The 22,638-nt window shown below is 41.7% G+C and overlaps 1 protein-coding gene across 22 annotated transcripts in view; it reads right to left on the minus strand.

Annotated features, from left to right (window-relative positions):
• Cdc14b (cell division cycle 14B) overlaps nt 1-22,638 on the minus strand; it is a 111,419-nt gene that overhangs the window by 48,928 nt on the left and 39,853 nt on the right. For all 22 annotated transcript variants that reach the window (XR_013051719.1, XR_013051720.1, XR_013051718.1 and 19 more), the window contains one exon: nt 5,425-5,501. Coding sequence is in view for 19 of the 22 variants with exons in the window: in XM_076573559.1 (XP_076429674.1) it covers nt 5,425-5,501 (77 nt within the window). In the remaining 3 variants the exon portion in view is untranslated. The remainder of the gene's footprint in view (nt 1-5,424; nt 5,502-22,638) is intronic.

Raw genomic sequence — 22,638 nt, forward strand, 5'->3', positions numbered from 1 at the left:
AGCAGCAGTGCAGCTGAGGACCATTCTGGATGAGGACTCAGAGGCCTCCAGTCTGAGGAAACAAGACCAGCTGAGGATCCAACGAGGTGAGGTAGCTGTGGCTTGTTCTGGTTCTCTGATCTTCCAGTTCACCCCAATACCTGGCTCAGGTTTGATTTTATTAATAAGAACTTTTAAGATTCCTGCTACAGTTCCTACCCACCTCAAATCACAGAACATTTGGGATAGTCCATGAGGCAACAAGGAAGGGGCATTCTAGCTCAGCCATGGCTCTCCACCACTATATCATTGAATTCTGAACAATGCCAAAACAATGGAAGCCCTGTTTCAAGGAGTAGAGAGGGATCCACAGAGCAACCTGAGGAAGAAACTGCCTTCAGTTAGGGAGACACTCTAGAGTTCATCTACAAGATGCCATATTCATCAGCTTACAGCTTTTTAAACATTTTTTTCTTTAAAATTCTTTCAAGACAATCACACTGTAGGTCGGAGGTGAGGCTGCTGTCCACTCAGAGCAGGAGCATTGCCACTTGCCACCCTCACACACAGCTGCCTGACAGGCTGCGGTGGGTCTACATCAGCAGCCACACCTGCACCTCTGCTGGCCGTACTCCTGGGGAAAGGGGTCAAGTGCTGCCCCAGAAAGTTCCTCCTGTGAAGTAAGGGAACTCCCAGGTGGGTTGCATGGGAGCCTGGGTTACTGGGCACAGTACCATTAGGATTCTCCCCTGGCTACATTACAGCTTGTTTCTCAGCCAAGAAAGTCCTGCTCCACCGCTATCATTTCTAGGGTCAAAAAGAAGGTAAAGTCAGGAGACATTTGAGACTCTGAGGACAGGAGTGGGGATAGGAAAGTCACTGGCATCCAGCAAAGAGGTCAGAAGTGACAACATTCCAAAGGTGTCACTGCCAGGACTCCTGGATCTATGGTGTCATGCCGTGTAACATACCTTCCTGTCAGGACTTACTCCCCCGACCCCAAGAATTACCAACAAAAAGTTCCTGGTAAGGGTATGATTAAATAGATCTACCACATTACCTGTACACTTCTAGTAATGGTAATAAAAACTGCATATTGGCGTAAAAACAGGTTGACCAAGGGAACCAAATCAAAGACCCAGACTTAAATCCACACACCTATGGACACTCGATTTTTCACAAAGAAGCCAAAATTATACAATGGAAAAAAGAAAGTATTTTCAACAAGTGGTGCTGGAATAACTGGATGTCAGCCTGTAGAAGAATGCAAATAGATCCACATCTATCACCTGCACAAAACCTCAAGTCTAAGGGGATCAAAGACCTCAAGACACACCGGGCCTGAGAGAAAAGAAAGTGGAAAATAGCCTTGAATGCATTGGCACAGGAGACAACTTCCTGAACAGAACACAAACAGAGTAGGCACCAGGATCAACAATTAATAAATGGGACCTCATGAAACTGAAAAGCTTCTGTAAAGCAAAGGATATTGTCAACAGGACAAAATGGCAGCCTACAGAATGGGAAAAGATCTTCACCAACCCTACATCCAACAGAGGGCCAATTTCCAAAATATATAAAGAACTAAAGAAACTAGACATCAAAAAAACAAAACAAAACAAAAAAAAAACCCAATTAAAAAAATGAGGTACAGTCAAACTCTACTATAGAGCTATAGTAATAAAAACAGCTTGGTACTGGTATAAAAACCGACATACGGACCAATGAAATCGAATTGAAGACCCTGACATTAATCCATGCACATATGAACACCTGGTTTTTGACAAAGGAGCCAAAACTATACAATGGAAAAAAGAAAGTATCTTCAACAAATGGTGCTGGCATAACTGGATATCAATATGTAAAAGATTACAAATAGATCCATATCTGTCACCATGCACAAAACTCAAGTCCAAGTGGATCAAAGACCTGAACATAAATCCAGTTACACTAAACGTAATAGAAAAGAAAGTAGGAAGCACTCTTGAATGCATTGGCACCAGAGACCATTTCCTAAATAAAACACCAACAGCACAGACCCTGAGCACAACAATTAATAAATGGGACCTCTCGAAACTGAGAAGCTTTTGCAGGGCAAAAGACACAGTCAATAAGACAAAAAGACAGCCAACAGAATGGGAAAAGATCTTCACCAACCCCACATCTGACAGAGGATTGATCTCCACAATATATAAAGAACTCAAGAAACTAGACATCAAAATACTGAACAGTCCAATTAAAAAATGGGCTAAAGAGCTAAACAGAGAATTTACAAAACAAGAATCACAAATGGCTGAAAGACATTTAAAGAAATGCTCAACATCCTTAATCATCAGAGAAATGCAAATCAAAACGACTCTGAGATACCACCTTACACCTGTCAGAATGGCTATGATCAATGACAGTCAATGTTGGAGAGGATGTGGAGCAAAGGGAACACTCCTCCACTGTTGGTGGGAATGTAAACTTGTACAACCACTGTGGAAATCAGTATGGCGGTTTCTCAGAAAATTAGGAATCGAACTACCTCAAGACCCAGCCATCTCACTCTTGGGCATATACCCAAGGAATGCTGATTCATGCCATAAAGATACATACTCAGCTATGTTCATAGCAGCACTATTTGTAATAGCCAGAACCTGGAAACAACCTAGATGCCCATCAACAGAAGAATGGATGAAAAAAATGTGGTACATATACACAATGGAGTACTACTCAGCAGAGAAAAACAATGACAGCATGAAATTTGCAGGCAAATGGATGGAACTAGAAAAAATCATTCTGAGTGAGGTAACCCAAACCCAGAAAGACAGTCATGGTATGTACTCACTCATAAGTGGATTCTAGATATAAAATAAAGAACAATCAGACCACAACCCATAGAACCATGGAGGCTATATATATATAGCATGGAGGTCCCTAGGACGTCTGTGGCTTATAATAAATTTCAGTTTTACTCAATTATTGAAAAAAAAATAGCCAAATGAATGGAAACACAAGAACTATGAACCAAAGGCTGAGGGACCCCCAGATGGATCAGGCCCTCTGAATAGGTGAGACAGTTGATTGGCTTGATCAGTTTGGGAGGCAACTAGGCAGCGGGACCAAGTCCTGTGCTCATTGCATGAGTTAGCTGTTTGAAACCTGGAGCTTATGCAGGGACACTTGGCTCAGTCTGGGAGGAAGGGACTGGACCTGCCTGGACTGAGTCTACCAGGTTGATCGCAGTCCTGGGGGGGGGGGGGGATTTGCCCTGGAGGAGATGGGAAGGGGGGGTGGAGGGGTGGGGGGAGAATAGGGGAACCCGTGGCTGATATGTAGAACTGAATGGTATTGTAAAATAAAATAAAGAAAGAAAAAAAAATGAGGTAGAGATTTAAACAGAGAATTCTCAACAGAAGAATCTCAAATGACCGACAAACATTTAAAGAAATGTTCAACATCTTTAGCCATCAGGGAAATGCAAATCAAAATGACTCTAAGATTCCATCTTATACTTGTCAGAATGGCTAAGATCAAAAATACAAGTGATAGCTCATGCTGGTGAGGATATGGAGCAAAGGAAACACTCCTCCACTACTGGTGGGAGTCCAAACTTGTACAGCTACTTTGGAAATCAATATGGCAGTTTCTTAGAAAACTGGGAATCGATCTACCTCAAGACCCAGCTATACCACTCTTGAGAATATACTCAAAGGATGCTCCATCTTTTTTTTTTTTTTTTTTTGGTTTTTCGAGACAGGGTTTCTCTGCGTAGTTTTGCGCCTTTCCTGGAGCTCACTTGGTAGCCCAGGCTGGCCTCGAACTCACAGCGATCCGCCTGGCTCTGCCTCCCGAGTGCTGGGATTAAAGGCGTGCGCCACCACCGCCCGGCAGGATGCTCCATCTTACCACAAAGACACTTGCTCAACTATGTTCACAGCAGCATAGCCAGAAACTGGAAACAACCTAGATGCCCCTCAACCGAAGAATGGATAAAGAAAATGTGATGCATTTACATGATAGAGTATTACTCAGCTGTTAAAAACAATGGCATCATGAAATTTGCAGGCAAATGGATGGAACTAGAAAAAAAATCATCTGGAGTTATCTTGAACCCAGAAAGACAAACATAGTTGTACTCACTGTATAAGTGATATCAGCTGTAAAGTAAAGGATAACCAGGCTACAATCCACAGACCCAACTCAGAGAAGCTAAATAACAAGGAGGGCTCAAGTGGGGACGCTTGATCTCCCTGGGAAGGGGAAATAGAATAGATTTTGCAGATGGTCTAGGGGCAGGTAGGGATGGGAATAGGAGGATCAGGTTAGGGTATGGGGGTAAGGATGGAGGGGGAGGGGGAGGGGATGGGGTGGAGGGGAAGAGTACTGGAAGAGACGACTAGAAAATGGGGTGAGCATTTCAGGGTGAGGTAGAAACCTAGTGCAATGTAAACTCCCAAGAATCTACAAGGGTTGACCCTAAGACTCCTAGCAACAGAAGATAAGTAGCCTGAACTGATCATCTCCTATAAGCAGGCAACACTTCCAGTGGAGGGATTGGAATACCAACCCAGCAACATAACCTTCGAACTACAATTTGTCCTGCCTACAAGATGTGCTGGAGTAAAGAAGGAGCAGAAATTGTGAGAATGGTCAACCAATGACTGGTCCAGCCTGAGACCCATGCCAGGAGAAAGCCCACACCTGACACTGGAGCACCAGGATTCAGAGGCTGGATAACTGAGAGACCTAGAATAGAACCAAACACGACTGGGGGGAAGGGGGGAGAGTCAATGTAATGATGCCTAATGATAGTCTGCTATACTTATAGATTGGTGCCTAGCCCAATTAACATCAGAGAGGCTTTATCCTGCAACTGGTAGAAACAGATACAGAGACTCACAGCCGAACATTAGGCAGGGAATCCTGCAGAAGTGGAGGGGGGGATTATAGGAGCCAGGGGGTGTCAAGAAAACCCACAGAATCGACTAACCAGGGCTCACCAGGGCTTACTAAGACTCAACTGACAACCAGGGAGTCTGCATGGGACTGACCTAGGCCCTCTGCATATTTGTTACAGTTGTGTAGCTTTGTCTTCCTGTGGGACTCCTAACAGTGGGAGCAGCAGCTGTCTCTAACTCTTTTGACAGACTTTGGGACCCTATTCCTCCCACTGGGTTGCCTTATCCAGCCTTAATATGAGGAGAAGGTCCTAGTCTTACTGTAACTTGATATGCCATATTTGGTTGATATCCACGGGAGGCCTGTCCTTTTCTGAATTGAAATGGAGGAGTGGATGAGGGGGATGAGAGGTGGTAGGGGGACTGGGAGAAGAGGAGGGAAGGGAAACTGTGGTTGGGATGTAAATAATTATTAATTAAAAAATCATTTAAGAAAAATAAAGAAAAAGAATTATCACCAAAAAGCTCCTGGTAAGGGTCTGATCATTACCTATACATTTACCTGAAAGGGATATAGGCTGTATCTCCAAAGATTAGTGTTCTATATGCGTCTTCTGGAGTCCTTCCCAAATATATAACCTATATTTGGAAAGAAAAGAAAAGGGCAATTTACTTCTAAATGACACAGTTCTGTCACCAAGAAGCAATTTTTACACAAGCTCTAGCCAATTAGCAGAACCAAGTTCTCAGGCTCCAGGATCCTATCAGTGAGTTAATTGTTTCAACCTGCCAGAGAGTGCTCCCCACCACCACATGAACGCTGAGTGCACCAACACTTTAAACAACCTGTGCTAAGAAGTGTAGCGCTTTAAAGACACATTTTCCAGATCTAGGTGTTTGAGTAACATGTTTTAATTCTCCTTCCTGAATATCCTCAAAAGTGAAAGTGGAGCTGGGGAGAGGAGTGGGAGGAGGTGGTAACCCAAAAGCAGGACTGACAAATCTTATTTACTTGTTATTATTATCATCATTATCATTGTGTGTGAATATCCCCATCAGTACTACTACCTTTGGAACTGACATGGTAGAAAGGAGAAAACCAAAGATCAAACTCAGATCCAAAGACTTATGCCTTGCTGGTCCCAAACTATTTTTTAAATTAATTAATTTATTTTTATGCTACAAGTGTTTTGCCTTTGAGTATATGTGTGCACCATGTACATGCAGTACTGAGGAAGCCAGAAGAGGGTGTTGGAGTTACATAAAATTGTGAGCCGCCACATAGGTGCTGGGAATTGAACCCAGATCACCCGTAAAATCAGCTAATGAGCCACCTCTCTAGTTCTCCCACTTCATTATAATATATATATACATACACACACACTCGTGTGTGTGTGTGTGTGTGTGTGTGTGTGTGTGTGTGTGTGTGTGTGTGTGTATTGCAGTGTTGTGGACTGATCCCAGTGCCTCAGGCATGTTAGAAAGGAGCCTAACACTGAGACATACATACTCTTGTCCAAAACAAAGACCTTGATTCGCTCTCTCCATTTTCATTTAGGGTCCTGTGTCACTGTGAAAATTTCCTATTGGACTAACTACATCTGTTTCCTTCTCTCTGTCTTCAGAACTATGGCATGTTTCTATTTTCCTCTGGTAAATACTTCAAAAACACTTATCTCTCTCTGTGTCTCTCTCCTCTCCCCTCTCCCTTCTCCCTTTCCCCCCCCTCTCTTCTCTCTCTCTCTCTCTCTCTCTCTCTCTCTCTCTCTCTCTCTCTCTCTCTCTCTCTCTCTCTCTCTCTCTCTCTCTCTCATGAGACAGTCTAGTGAAGCCTTAGCTGACCTGGAACTCACTATGTAGACCAGGCTGGCCTTGAACTCAGAGATGCACCTACTCCAGTAATATACTATCACACCTGGCCAAACCCCCTTCTTTACCAATTGTAGTTCATGCTGGGATACCTTGATTGTGACCTGCAGTCTTTTCTTCAACAGTTTATTGTTTTGAGATCTTCTCACTGGAGAGCTTCACCCACGTCTCTAAAGAAGCTGATCCTATTCTCCCCGGCCACCACTATCTACAGGGTGTTCCCAAATCCCATGAAGGAACCAGGGACCTACATGCATTCAGTTAGACACATATGAAGACTGAAACTAAATTAAATTCTAAAGCTTATTTATGGAAAATATATTTTAAATTACAATAGTAAAAGAAAAAAATCACATCTAGGTTAAGAGTGTAGTTCAGTAGCACAGTGCAGGGTTAGCAATGCACAGGGCCCTGAGTTTGATCCCTAGGACCAAAAAACAGAATAAAAGAGGGGAAAAAAATCACCAAGTTAATTACAAGCTGCTGCTGCTGCTTTTGTTTTTGTTTTTTCCAGACAGGGTTCCTCTGTGTAGCCTTGACTGTCCAGAGATCCACCTGCCTCTACCTCCTCGGTGCTGAGATTAAATGCCTGTACCACCGATGCCAACTTAATTACAAGCTGCTTCTTCTTCTTTTCTTCTTCTTCTTCTTCTTCTTCTTCTTCTTCTTCTTCTTCTTCTTCTTCTTCTTCTTCTTCTTCTTCTTCTTTTTAAATCATGTACCACTTTTTTTAAAAAAGATTTATTTATTATGTATAATAATAACCACCATGTGGTTGCTGGGAATTGAACCCAGGACCTCTGGAAGAGCAGTCAGTGCTCTTAACCTCTGAGCCATCTCTCCAGCCCCTAATTACAAGCTTCTTATCTCCAGCACTTAATACTACATGTGGAAGTTGTTTTCAAGGCTGGAGGCACTCTGAAGTGAAGGCCTTATCTTCCATCACTTAATTCCTGGTCCAAACATAAATGAATGGACTTTGAAGCTCTGTTGTGTTGAACTCAATGTATTTTTATGATAGTAAGGAACACTTACAATAGTTCATAAGTCATTAATTTAAATGTAAGCCTACCACTGGATTAAAAGCAATTATTTAAGAAAAAATAGTAACAAAGCCAGACATGGTAGTGCATGCTTTCAGTCCCTGTACTCAGGAGGCAGAGAGTTGGATCTCTTGAGCTCAAGGCCAGCCTGGTCTAGAAAGAGAGAGTTCCAGGACAGCTAGGGCTCCATAGAGAAACCTTATCTCAAAATAAAACAAGACAAAAAAGGATTAAAAGACCAAAGCTGGGGAAGGGATTCGTTAGGTAAAGTGATTACTATGCAAGTATGAGAACTCCAAGTCAGATCCCCAGGATCCACGTGAAAGAAGAACACAGCAGGCAGTGCAGTTCTGTAACTGCAATGTTGGGGAGCAGAAGACAGGATCTCTGAAGTCCAGTGGCCACAACAGACTGGCCAAACTGATGAGGCTCAGGTTCAGTGAAAGATCCTGCCTCAAACAATGAGGTGGAAAATGATGGAGGAAGGCACACATGTCTACCTCTGGTCTCTACACACACACACACACACACACACACACACACACACACAAAGTCAACAACAAATGAATAAATCTAGCAAGAATCTTTTAAGCATAAACCTAGATCTTAGAACTAATGATAAAGATTTGATAGCTTCGAGAGGACATTTTAACTATTTTCTGTTTTAACAGTTATAAATGGACTGTCTTCCCAATGTCTGAACTGTTTCTTGCTAGAATTTTATTCCATTTACTCTCAAAAGACCACATACTATAACTGTAATGGTAAATCTTCACTATCAACTGGACTGGGTTTGGAATCATCTAGAAGACACATGACCTCTGTATCTGAAGGCATTTCTAGAGAGGTTTAACTAAGATAAAAGACTTGCCCTCCATGGGCTGAGGTTTTTGAGGAAATAAAAAGGGTAAAGTGGGGTAGGATTCCCTGCCCTGAGTCCTTGTCAGCTGAGAAGTGAAGAATCCCAGCCACACCCCATCATGAACTACATACACCTTGATGGACTGAACTCTCTGCAACCATGAGCCAAAATAAATCCTTCTATTATTGTTTTTGTTATGTAATTAGTCGCAGCAATGGGAAAATCATACACTAACAGACTGTTCAAACATTTACTTATCTTCAGTGGCATTATGAAAAGGTCTAACATAACATCAATCAATCCCAAGAACAAAGAAATGTATTCTTTTTTTTTTTTTTGGTTTTTCGAGACAGGGTTTCTCTATGTAGCTTTGCGCCTTTCCTGGAACTCACTTGGTAGCCCAGGCTGGCCTCGAACTCACAGAGATCCGCCTGCCTCTGCCTCCCAAGTGCTGGGATTAAAGGTGTGTGCCACTACCGCCCAGCAGAAATGTTTCTTAAATCTTACCCATATATCATCAAGTTTTCAAGTACAACAACCAATCTCAGGGATATTATCTAAGCTTTCACTCACTCACTCACTCACTCACTCATTCTTACACATACATCTTTTAAGCAGATAATAACTATTTTATTCTATTTATTTAGGAAAACAAGATATCACTACTTCATAAAAACTATAAATTAAAAAAACAACAACTCCAGCATATGTTAAAAAGACATCTCATTCCTGTTGTGCTGCTTTGTTCTGTTAGCTTACAGGACCTGGAATCGCCTGTGAAGAGAGCCTTGCTAAGGGCATGTCTATGTGGGATTATTCCAATTATTAACTTACAGCAAGACCTAGCCCATTATGGATGACACCAATTCCCTAGGCAGAGGATCCTGAACAGTGAAAGGAAGAAAGCTAGCTGAGAGCAAGCAGACAACCAAGAATATATGCATTTGTTTTTCTCTTGATTGTGGATGTGATCTAAGTTCCTGACTTGACTTCCCCTCAATAATGGACTGTAACTTGCAATTTTAAGTCAAATCTCTTCTAATTTGCTTGTTGAGATATTTTATTACAACAGACATGAAACTCTTACGATCTCCAAGGTGTCTCCTGTCTCTTGCTAAGATTAACCAGTCCTCTAATGTGGACCTGGGATGGCTTCCACAGGCCTGCATCATATTAAAGTTTGGTTCTCAAGCCTGGCAATGGTGACACATACCTTTAGTGCCAGCACTCGGGAGGCAGAGGCAGATGGATCTCTGAATTCGAGGCCAGCCTGGTCTATAAAGCAGATGCCAGGAGAGCCAGGACTGTTACACAGAAAACCTCTGTCTCAAACAAACAAAACAAAAGTTGGGTTCTCAGCTTGCTGCCATAGAGAAGGAGGCAAAAGGGTTTATGTCATTGAGGGTACGGCCTTTAAGGAGACTTCGGGACTTGGCAGTGTCTTCTTTAGTTCTGAACAGACACGAGGTAGCACCTTGTTTCACTGTCCTAACAACGGTCCCCTCATCACAGGCCCCAAAGCTCCAGCACCAACTGACCATAGGCATAAAGGCAAAGCCACAACCCACAGTGAAACTCTCATTACAAGGTACAGTCTCAGGTATGTTTCAGTACTGGAAAGTTGACTAAAGTCCCTTAAACCAAAACCCCAAACTCAATTTAAAAACCCCGCCACAATGACTGCTTCCTAGGGATCATCTGCTCATTGGTACAGACAAAACGGCAAGTACCAACTTAACAAGGGAAAAGTGACTTTAAAACACATTTCCTGTGACACAAACTTAGGGGGCATTGCAGAGTTTGAAGATGTGGGCTGGAGATATGGCTCAGTGGTTAAGAGCACTGGCTGTTCTTCCAGAGGTCCTGAGTTCAATTCCCAGTAACCACATGTTGGCCCACAACCATCTGTAGAGAGATCTGGTGCTCTCTTCTGGTGTCCACGCATACATGCAGGCAGAACACTGTATACATAATAAATACATAAATAAATAATCTTTTTAAAAAATGTACGATTAAAAAAAAAGATGCAAGCATTAAGCTGGGCTGCCGCATGAAATCCTTAACTACTTGCCTCCAAAACAAAATAAAACCCAGGGGGTCCCCTATATGCTCGTTTTCTTAAAATTTTTTTAAAATCAAAATCAGGTTATCGTTGCCCTCAAAACAGGGCCTTGTCACTGTTTTGGATACAGAGCCTATTGGCTGCAACATATGAGAACTGGAAACTGTCAATGCATTCTTGGAGCCTCTCCAACCCATGAATTGCAACTTCCCAGTGGCCTTCTAGAAGTCAGATGGTTTTGACTATGGGGTGGTAGGCCATCGATTTATGGTTGAAAAATACAATTCTGTGCTAGGCTTTGCAACTGTGTTAGTTAGCGTTCCATCACTGTGACAAAATACCCAGGATAATCATCCTATATGGAGTAGGGTGGGGGTGGGGTTATTTTGGTTCAATTTGGGGAGGTTTAGCCCATAGTCTCTGGGTCCTTTTGTTCTCTCTTTGTGGTAAAAGGCCTTGGTGGATATGTGTGAAGAGCCCAAAGCAATGGGAAACTGGTGATGCCACCCACCTTCTGAGTCATAGCAGAGACTCGTGGACATTCTGACTAACCTAGGATAAGGCAACATTCTTCTTTCAGATAGGACAGTTATCCCCTTTTCATGTAACAAGAGGGTGACAATCATAGCTACTATTTCATTGTAACTATCTGTTCATTCATTCATTCATTCATTCATAGATAAAAGTTCACCATGTAGCCTGGTGGTTGGCCTGGAACTCTCTATGTAGACCAGCCTGGCCTCAAACTCAGAGATCCTCCTGTCCTCTGCTTCCTGACTGCTGGGATTAAAGGCTCCTGGCTCACTGCAACTTTTATTAGTGATCAAATTAGACCTCATGCTATAAACTCCTGAATACATAAAAGACACTTCAGAAGAGATCTTCTGAAGGTTACAAGAATTATAATAAACAGAACTATCAAGAAAAAAAACTAAGACATTGTATTCCTTAATGAATCACTCGAACAAATATATAAAACTAAAGTACCCATAAGTCAGTGGGATGAAAGAGCGGGATTTGCTGTGTATCCATGTGCACATGTGCATATACACACAATTCAAACAAGCTAAACAAAATTCTGAGAACCTTCCTTCAGAATGTCTCTAGCTTTCCAAGACCTTCTTTATATAAAACTATATAAATTTTTCCTTAAACATCAATTTAAGGTAATTTTTATTCTGCCAGACTGTAGCTTCATGGTTTCTTTAAATACCAAAATAGTAATGCCCTGATTTCCTTCTAAACTTCAAAAGAAAAACAGCCTTTAATTCATTAAAAACTGTGGGTTAGTATTGGAACACAAGTTCAATTCAAAGAACAGAAGAACAATGCATTTTTCCCTATGGGGGTAAGGGAAAACTCCAGATTCCCAATGATGAACTTTAAAAAACTGTAGTTTTAAAATCTGTTTGGGAAATGACTATACAGAAATAGATAATGTAAGACTTAATCAGATAAGCTGAAAGAAACTTAGAGGTTTAATCTAAACCTCTGTACATAACTATTAAATATTTGCTAGCAGGCTGGAGAGATGGCTCAGCAGTTAAGAGCACTTGCTGATCTTGCAGAGGACCCAGGTCAGTTCCCAGTTGGTGGCTCACAACCACTTATAACTCTAGATCCAGGAGATCTGACACCCTCTTATAGCCACCACAAACACTGTGTGCACATGGTGTACATAATTACATTCGGGCAAGCACTTATTCACATAAAATAAAAACAAATCTTTTAAAAAAAATCTGTTAACATCTGCAGTTTTTGCTTTCATACCTACTTGTGTTTCCGATCAGAAGACCTTACCACGTGAAGCTAGTCTCAATGTGGCTCTTAGGAGGAACCCTAAGTGGTTTCTATATTAACACAAATGCTCAGACCAGCAAAAATTATCAAATATCAACATAATTTCATAATATATCACTGTTGGTTATTTGGACACAAGGAATGTGTTGGCAAATCTTTCAGGATATTTATATCAGAAGCTGTGTATACAGAACGCCCACTCAAATGTCATGATGCTATTCTGAAGCCAAGAAACAGATGATTACCAAAAGAAAGATTACACTGTGATAGCCAGATTCCAAGATAGTCCCAAAGAACCTCAGCTCCTTGTATTTCCACCTTTAACCTGCCCTCTCTCACAGTAACAGGGGCAATGTGTGCACCATCACAAATTACAGAAATGACGAGAGTGTGGGTCTGGAGAGAGGGCTCAGTGGTTAGCACCAGCTGCTCTCCCAGAGGACCTAGGTTTTACTCCCAACATCTACTTTGTGATTCAAAATGGCCTGTAACTCCAGTTCCAAGGAATCAGATGCTGTCTTCTGGACTCCGAGGCACAGCACACGTCATGCAGACGCATGCAGAAAAAAACACTCATACACATGAACAAATAAATAAATACAAATTTCTAAAATGGAGGGAAAAAAGAATAGCAGAGTAAGACTTCTGAGGCGAGGTCACAGAGAATGCAGCTCTGCCTTGCTTTTCTTTGGATCCCTCATGCTGGGTAAAGCAAACTGTCATTCTGAGAGTGTCTCACCAGATCACATAGTCAACAGTGCCTCCTGCCAAAGTTCAACAGTGACTTGCTGGGGATGTGAATGAGCTATCTCTGGAGAAGATCCTCGAGATAACTGAAGACTAGGAGCTTGAGAACCAGACACACCCAAGAGAAACCACTCCCAACTCTTAACCTAAGGAAACTCTTCAGAGAATACTTGCTGGGAATGTAGCTCAGCAAAGAGTGCCTGTCTAGCATGCACCAAGTCCTGACCTTTGTCTCCAGCACCACACAAAACAGGGCATGGCAAATTCAAGGGTTACATGACACCCTTTATCAAAGCAAACAAACAAACAAACAAACACCAGATCATTTACTATTGTTTTAAGTCACCAACTCTAGAGGCAATTTAGGCAAAAGTAGGTTATAAAGTAGCAAACCCAGTAGTAAGGAAATAACTCAGTTTATAAGACTAGATAAACAAAACAACTGCAAAATTACATGACCATTGCAGAGATATGATATGATCAGTAATTTTTATGCAGCAAGAGAAGTCCCAAAGAAAGAATTAAGTACTTGTAGCAAGATGGTACTGAAGGTCAAGGTGCTTGCCACAAAGCCTGACAATCTGATTTTGATCCCCAGTACCTCCGTGTGTGTTTGTGTGTGTGTGTGTGTGTGTGTGTGTGTGTGTGTGTGTGTGTGTGTGTAAAATATACATAATAAAGTATTGTAGGAAATGCTTAAGAAAGACAGTAGAGTTTTTCAAGGTCCTTGTGTAAGGTCCTTTTTAATTCAAACCACAGCCAGCCAAGAATGGTGGGGTGGTGTGTGCTCAAGAGCGTGTGTGTGTGTGTGTGTGTGTGTGTGTGTGTGTGTGTGTGGTCCCAACTACTTGGAAGCAGGAAGCCTAAGGACAGGAGCACAAGGCCAGCTTGAGTGGCATGATAAGACTCTGTCTCTGATACAGACAAAAAAAACCCAAAAGATGGGGGTTCATTCTAGACCACCTCACTACGTCTTTTTTTTAAGTCTTTGATTACAAGTTCTGAGTCCTGTGAGGACCTGTGACACTGGAATACTGGAAGGTGCTCCTAAGTGACAGAAGGACTCAGTGACCTAGAAAAGGCATCCCTACTCCATTAGGTATGGTTTTAATTCTGACAAGCCCAGCCTCTGGCAACAAAAACCCAGCTGAGCATGTGCTTCTTATTTCTGTTCTTATATACACTTTGAAGCTTCATCTGCACACTTAGAGAGGCTCTCATAATGTGTCAAGCCAAACATCACACCAGTCAGAGTTAAGAACAGCAAAAGGCATTTGGATCCCAACAACAAACACAGCCACAGGAGAAACCAATAGACTATTTGCAAATATTCTTTATGCAGAAAATGTCACAATGTTTGCAGCCTTTAAAGGCTCCTGTAACTATTTTCACATGTCAGCCAGATGACACAGTCCTTCATGTGCCAAGAATTTGACTGAATTAAAAAAAAAAAAAAACCAACTCCAAATTACCACAATATGTGTACAAAATCAATAAGGGTTCATATTTAGCTGCAAAAAGGTACACAGAATATATGTAACTCACAGACCTACATAAATACTAGCAAGAAAAAAATGTCACAATTGTTTTTTTCTTTTTATGTGTATGTGCATGTGGAAGCTGGCAGACAATCTCATGTGTGTCACCCTCCCCCAGGCTTTCCACCTCCTTTGAGACACTGTCCTGCAGCTTACCCATTAGGCTAGAGTGGTGATTAGTAATCCCGTCTCCAAGCCTAACACCATGCCCAGTATTTTTACAGGTTCTGGGAATCAAAACTCAAATCCTGAAGTACTTTAGCAATTGAGTCCAGGCACTAACTTGCTTTTTAAAAACTAATCAGGGTAGCCAGGTATGGTGGCACAGGCCTGTTATCTCACCACTAGGGAAGCAGAAGCAAGAGGATTCAGAGTCTGAAATCAACCTGAGCTACAAAGCTCTGCCCTGCTTCAAAAGGAAACAAAAAATAAAAAACATCAGCTGCCCTTACATTTAAATAGCTTTAGCTTGTAAATTACTTTTACTTATATTCATATAGCTGACATTAAGGTCCTTAGTTTAGGTATAGGAACTCTAAGTCTAGAATATCAAAAGCTCTCTACTAGCCAGATATAGTGGCACATACCAGAGGATCTCTGTGAGTTCGAGGCCAGCCTGGTCTACAAGGTGTGTTCTAGAACAGTCAGGGCTGTTACACAAAGAACCCTCCCCCCAATATATAAGTAGATAGATAGATAGATAGATAGATAGATAGATAGATAGATAGATAGATAGATAGATAGATAGACAGATGGATGAATGAATGAATGTATACATGTGCATATGTGTGTATATGTATGTATGTATGCCTCTATCAATGCCAGTTAACAAAAATAAGTGAACTGGCATTGTGTGTAAGACCTGCACACTGGTACTACTTAAAAAAAAAAAAAAAAAGGAAAAAAAATCTTGATTCTTTTTCCATTTTTTTCCTGAAGTTTCATACATGTAAATAAAAATTTTTAGTCATTTTGGCTTCGTTTTTTTGTTTGTTTGTTTGTTTGTTTGTTTGTTTGTTTTTTTGAGACAGGATCTCACTATGTTATCTCACCTGGAACTTGCTATGTATACCAGGCTGGCCTCTAAAAAAGTTAAAAGATCCGCCTGCCTCTGCCTTTCCCAGTTCTTTGATTAAAGGCATGTGCCACCATGCCCAGCACATTTAATTTCTTTAAAAGAAAGACTCCATAAAGTATTTTTAACATAAAGTCTCATGTAGCCTAGGCTAGACTCCAAGTCCCCTATGTAACTAAGAATGATCGTGAACTCTTGATCCTTCTGCCTCCATTTCCCAAGTGTTAAGGATTATAAGCATGTACCATCACATCAGGTTTATTCCGTATTAGGGATCAAACCCAAGGCATGCTGCAAGCTAGTCAAGAACTCTGCCAACTGAACTATATCCCCAGCCCTGTGAACTCAATTTTTAAACACAGGTGAGGGTGGAGGGCTACAACCATTTAACAATATTCTGTAAGTTACATAACCCTCGAAGGCTGCTCTTCTCCAAAGGTGGCATTAACTGCTCATCCTGGGTCACTCTGCTTGTTACTGACAGGAGGCCACTGCTCAGCCCTTATTTACAGACAAGAAACCATCACACATACTCAAAGGGTCAAAGTTAATACCACTCAGCCGGTATCCTAGGGGCCACAGTGTCTGGGGTGCTTACTAGAAAGGACAGAGAAAAGCCTCATGAGCTGGGAGCAGCAAGTGCCTCCACCCTGGCACTGCTGAGGTACTGTACAGCTTCTGCCTGTGGGCTGGCTGCTATGTTTACAGTTGCCTGGTTGCTCTCTCTGCCGTTTTTAATACCCAAGAAGGAGGTTTACCCAGGAGTGTTTACAGAGCCTGTTACCATACCATCTGGTTCCACCCCATGGTCTGCACTGCTGGCTGAACTGCAACCTGACCCTCAGCCTCCACCTATCCCGTCCAATCCCTCTGCCGGGCAGCCACCTTAACTGGGTACTGAGAGTCCAAAATAATGAAATCCCTTAAAAAGTGGACCAGAGGGTCCAAAAGTCCACCACTAAATAAAGTCCTAAAAGTTCTCAGTTTGACTGCTAAGGCAATCTCAGACTGTGGGATTCTACTCACAGACTGCTAAGCTAATATTCTCAGGAATTAATTAGGACCATAATTTTCCATGTGAATGCTTATGTAAGTTATTTTAAAGACTGTAAGACTGTAAAGACCATTTAAAAAATATAGTGACAAATATTTACCAGGAACCTACAAGTTATCACAATAAGTTCTTCCAGAGTAATTTATTAACCACAGAGGAGAAAAATTTGCAAGCTACAGGGTAAGAAGTCTGCTGTGTCATGGAGTCTACACTCGGAGGCTTTGAATTTATTTTTTACAGAGAAAAATGTTAGAATAGCTGGGAGGTGGTGGCCAGGTCTTTAATCTCAGCACTCAGGAGGCAGAAGCAAGAGGATCTCTGAGTTCAAGGCCAGCCTGGTCTACAAAGTGAGATCCAGGACAGCCAGGACTGCACAACACAATGAAACCCTGTATTGAAAAGCCAACACACAAACAAAAAGAAGTCTTGCCTTCAGAAGTATGTGTGACCTAGGAGATGACACAGCCTGTAGAAAAGCTGTGCCGGACAGAACGGTAACTGTTTCATTTAAAGACAGCAGGACGGCTCAGTGGATAAAGGAGCTTGCCACCAAGGCTGAGAGTCTCAGCTTGATCCCTGGGTTCTGGGTGGTAGAAGAAGAGAACTAAACATGGTCCTCTGACTTCCAAACGTGTACCATGGTATGCAAAAGCACGTAAGTACACAAATAAGATAAATAAATGTAGCTCAATGGCAGACACTTAGCCAGCATGCATTAAATCCTACGTTCAATCCCAAATTAAGGGGGGTTGAGAGGAAGGAAGCTTGGGGGCTGGGAAGATGGCTCAGTGGTCAAGAAACCTTGTTGCTCTTCCAAAGGACCCAAATTCAGGTCTTAGCACCCACAATGGGCAGCTCACGACCACCTATAATTCCAGTTCCAGGAGATCTTCTGGTTTCTGAAGGTATCAGGCATACACATGGAGCAAAATACATACCTGCAGGCAAACATCCATATACATAAATAAGTCTTTTTTAAAAAATAGGAAGTTGATGGGCATTTTGTAAAATGTTGAGCGAATATGTTCAAAACCACTGATCCTTGTTTAATAATTTTAAAACAGGAAACTGTTTTAAAATTGTTTTGTAGCTACTAAAAAACATATTTGTTTTGTTTTCTGAGACAGGGTTTCTTTGTATAGCCTTGGCTAGCCTTGAACTTGGGAGATCCACCTTCCTCTGTCTCCCAAGTGCTGGGATTGAATGTGTGTATCACCACTGCCTGGCCTAAAAAAATATTTTATTTGTACAACCAGCAATTAAAGGGAAAATGCTATTCACTTTGCCTTTTCCTTAGGAAATTTGGCTTCCAGCTGACCAAAGAGTCTTAGATGGATGAAGGTTTTTAAAAAGATAAAAAAATAAATGGAAGTATTGCTGTGTATAAATGTGTGTGTTTATACGTGTATGTGTGCTTGTGTGTATATATGTGTGCATGTGTTTATGTGTTTGTATATGTATACATATGTATGTGCCTATGTGTGCAAATGTATATATTATGTGTGTATGTATTATCCACATGAGTGTGTGAGTATACACCTGTGTAGTAGACTATTATTTTAAGATGTGTTATTTTTGTTTATGTTGCATTTGTTTAACTCTGTGAAGCTGTTAACATACCTAATGGTCTAATAAAGAACTGAATGGCCAATACTGAGGCAGGAGAAAGGATAGGTGGGGCTGGCAGGCAGAATATATAGAGGGAGAAATCTGGGAGGAATAAGAAGAAAGAGATCTAGGAGCCAGAGAAGGAGGACTCCAGGGGCCAGCCACCCAGCTACACAGCAAGCCACAGAGTAAGAGTAAGGCTATGCCTCCGTGTACAATTTAATTGGGAGCTGGGTGGAGGGCCCCCCAAAAGAATAAAATACCAACAACACACACCTGTGCACATATATGCAGAGGACAGAGGAAGACATCATGTGTCTCCTGTATTGCTCTCTAACTTACTTCCTTGAGACAGGGTCTCTCACTAAACTGGAAACTCGTTTGTCTCCATTTCTCAGTGTCAGGGCTATCTACAGGCACACGATCAGCACAGGCAGCTGTGCTCAGTTTGTTTATATGGGTACTGAAGATGTGAGTGCAGATCCTCAGGCTTGGACAGTAAGCATTTTTATCTACTGCTCCATCTCCTCAGTTCTTCTTCTGTTTCTTGTTGTTGATTTTCTTCCCTGCAGTGCTGGGAATGGAACTCGGGTTCCCTGGCATACTAGGCCACGTGTTCAATCTACCACTGAGCTGGAAAATTCTTTCCATATTTTTGGTTTTGTTTCAACATTACTGCTCAAGCTTTACTACCTCCAAATTTCAACAACTCTAGAAAAAGTTTTCAAGACTTCAGTTCACAGGGGTTAGCACTCATCTCTATAGTACTTTAAACAGAGAACTAAATTGGCTTTAAGCAAAAGAGGCCTTGATCACTGAGGTGTTTTATCTTCTGAAGTGTCTTTATCGCATGTCAACACTCTTTCCTTCTATGAATAACTTTCTTTTCTTGGAAGTCTTTCTCTTGCTTCCCCACCAAGTATTATAACCACTCCAAGCTCCCCTATTCGCCCACCCACCATGGCCTCAAAGGCACCCGTCACAGCCACACACTAATCCTCCCACAAACTAGCTTTTATCTGAGCAGAGTAATAAACTCGGTGAATATCCAAATCTATCCAGCTTTCCCTAGCAAATTCTTAACCATGGAATCAGCATTGACGTGCAAGGGTAAACCTCTCAGAGGAATTCTAAAACCAGATATATTAACTATGAAAACATAAAGATAAACCAGGCCTGTGTGTCCATACAGGTTGCTAATACAACCATTAGCAAAGTCAATAGTGCATCGGATTGTGATCAAATCCATCAAGACATTGTCCATAAATACAAGAAGTTATCTTTCTCTCTGTGGAAAAATACCAACCCCATGTACAGCTTGATGGTAGAACACCTTAGATACTGGAGGCCCTGTGTTTAATCAAAAGAACTACCAAATAAAAACAAGAATGAGCCAGGTTTGGTGGCTCACACCTTTAATCCCAGTACTCGGGGAGGCTTGGGCAGGAAAGAATCTCTGTAAATTCAAGGCCAGCCTGGTCTACAGAGTGAATTTCAGGACAGCCAGGACTGCTACACAGAGAAACCCTGTCTCAAAAAACTAAAATGAAACCAAAACAAAAATAAAAACCCACCATAGCAAGAACAGCTTCATGTTTATAAAATTATCCAGTACTTCCTTTCTGAACCATTTTTCTGAGCGATTCTCCACCCTGAAATTACAGCAGCTGGCTCCACATAACATGGCCATTAGTGCTTTATCTGACAGTGGACAACAGATCAATCCAGAGGCAACCTTGGTTGAGAATTCATGTGCAAGGGCCCCGTCCCTGAGGTGAAACTGCCCTGGCGATCCAGACTTTCGCTTGGACAATATATAGGGAAGACCCCACAAACAGTTTAGAAGTTTGGCTGTCACACCAAGGACTGATTCTTCAGGTTGCCATTAATGTTTCACAAACCCTGATAACACTAATTTGTGTCACTTTCTCTGTAAAGGTGTCATTTAGTCAAGGCTCTCCTCCCCAGATAAGTTGACCAAATGACGGAACCAAAACTCATAGTTAAGGTATCCACCTGCCAAGCCATGAAGATGGCTCAGCAGATAAAGGCACTTGCCACCTGAGTTCAATCCCCAGGACCTGCATGGTAGAAAGAAAGAACTGACTCCAGCAAGATGTCTTCTGATCTCTACACATGTGCAATGGCACATATGCTCAATTGTTCTCTCCGGCACACACACACATTCTCTCACACACACACTCTCTCTCTCTCTTTAAAAATGGCTAATTTTGCTGCATAAATTTTTTATCTGCAAATTCTTTATAATAATAAAGTTTTAGTTATTGAGAGAGAGAAAGAAGCAGGGAATCTCTGTGAGTTTGAGTCTAGTCTATACAGCGAATTCCAGGCCAGACAGGGCTACACAGTAAGACTCTGTCTCAAAAGAGAGAAGTTTATTTTATTTTTAATTATGCACATATACATGTGCATGCAGGTGCCCCAATAGGCCAAAAGAAGATGTTGGTCCCCTTGAGCTGGAGTTATAGGCAGTTATGAGCCAACCATCATGGGTTCTGGACTCAAACTAGGGTCCTTTGCAAGAGCAACAAGCTCTCTGGCCTTTCTTTTTCTTTTTTCTTTTGTTTAAAGACTTGCTGCCAGCACAAGAAACACCAAGAGATAAGAACAACCCAGCTTGGGGCTGGAAAGATGGTTCAGTGGTTAAGAGCACTGGCTGCCCTTTCAGAGGACCTGAGTTCAATTCCCAGCAACCACATGACAGCTCACAACTATCTATAGCTCCAGTTCCAAGGTATCCAACACCCTTACACAGATACACTTGCAGACAAAACACCATTACACGTGAAATAAAAATAAATAAATAGATGGGTGGTGGCAGAGGTGCACACCTTTAATCCCAGCACTCAAGAGGCAGAGGCTGAGTTTGAGGCCAGCCTGGTCTACAGAGTGAGTCCCAGGACAGCCAGGGCAACAGAGAAACCCTGTCTCAAAACAAAACAAAATAAAAACCAAACAATAAAAAGAAAGAAAAGCAAATACTAAACAAACAACTCGGCTGAAGAATTCAGACTTCAACGGACACAATCCACCTCCTGCATCGTATACCTTCAAAGATGAAGATACTAAAGCTTGAAGTTTCCTCTGATACATTTCTCTACAATACTTTTCCCAAGAAAAGACAACAAACTGAAAGACCTAAGCAACTGGTAACAAGACACACTAAACATGTAAAATAAATCAAATTTTGAGGTGCAATTTCAACTAGCTCCACATTTTTTTGACCCAATCTTTGTAAATTGCAGATTATCAAACTGTGTAACAGGAGATAATTTTAAAGGAGTGTGAGGTGGTAAAAAGTTGGGGATGCAGCCCAGTGAAAAAGAGATACTTAGCCTGAGAAAAGGGCCTGGGACCAACATCACAGATGCAAGCAAACAAACCTATCAAAGCAGGAGCTATAGCTCTGATTAAGAGCGAGCATTCAGGTAATACACAGGGTGTGTGTGTGTGTGTGTGTGTGTGTGTGTGTGTGTGTGTGTGTGTGTAAACGCCTAATCTAATGCCCCACAGTGTACACAAAGCCACACACACATGCTCATACACTCACAAAGAAATGGTCCCACAAATAAGTAAGTCTTTAAGGGGGGCAGAGGTATCTGGAGAGATGGCTCAGCATGTAGGGGTACTCATCACCAAGCTTGACAACCTGAAACCCACAAGGTAGAAAGAGAGAAACAATTCCTGAAAGCCATCTTCACACACACACACACACACACACACACACACACACACACACACACACACACACACACACACAATCTACGTTGGAACTGACCCCAGTAAAATGACTTTACAACTCTCTAACTGGTTCATGAATTAAGAAAAGCAGCTATGGAAACATTATTCATTAACCTTAAAGGCTAAAAGGTATCAACTTTTTCATTGTAATCAGTAAAAAAACAAAAAAAAAAACTTTAATTAAAAAATTTTTAACGTTCTAGGTTCACAGTAAAACTGAGTAGACAGAGACTCATACACACTACCCAGTAACATGAGCAAGTCTCCCTGAGGTGAACCGTTTTCAAAAAGCAAATCAACACATCCCCTCTGGAAACAAACCAAGACAGTATCTTAGAGTAGTTTCAAAATACCAA

This window comes from Peromyscus maniculatus, chromosome 5 (assembly GCF_049852395.1).
Source record: "Peromyscus maniculatus bairdii isolate BWxNUB_F1_BW_parent chromosome 5, HU_Pman_BW_mat_3.1, whole genome shotgun sequence".
NCBI lineage: Eukaryota > Metazoa > Chordata > Mammalia > Rodentia > Cricetidae > Peromyscus > Peromyscus maniculatus.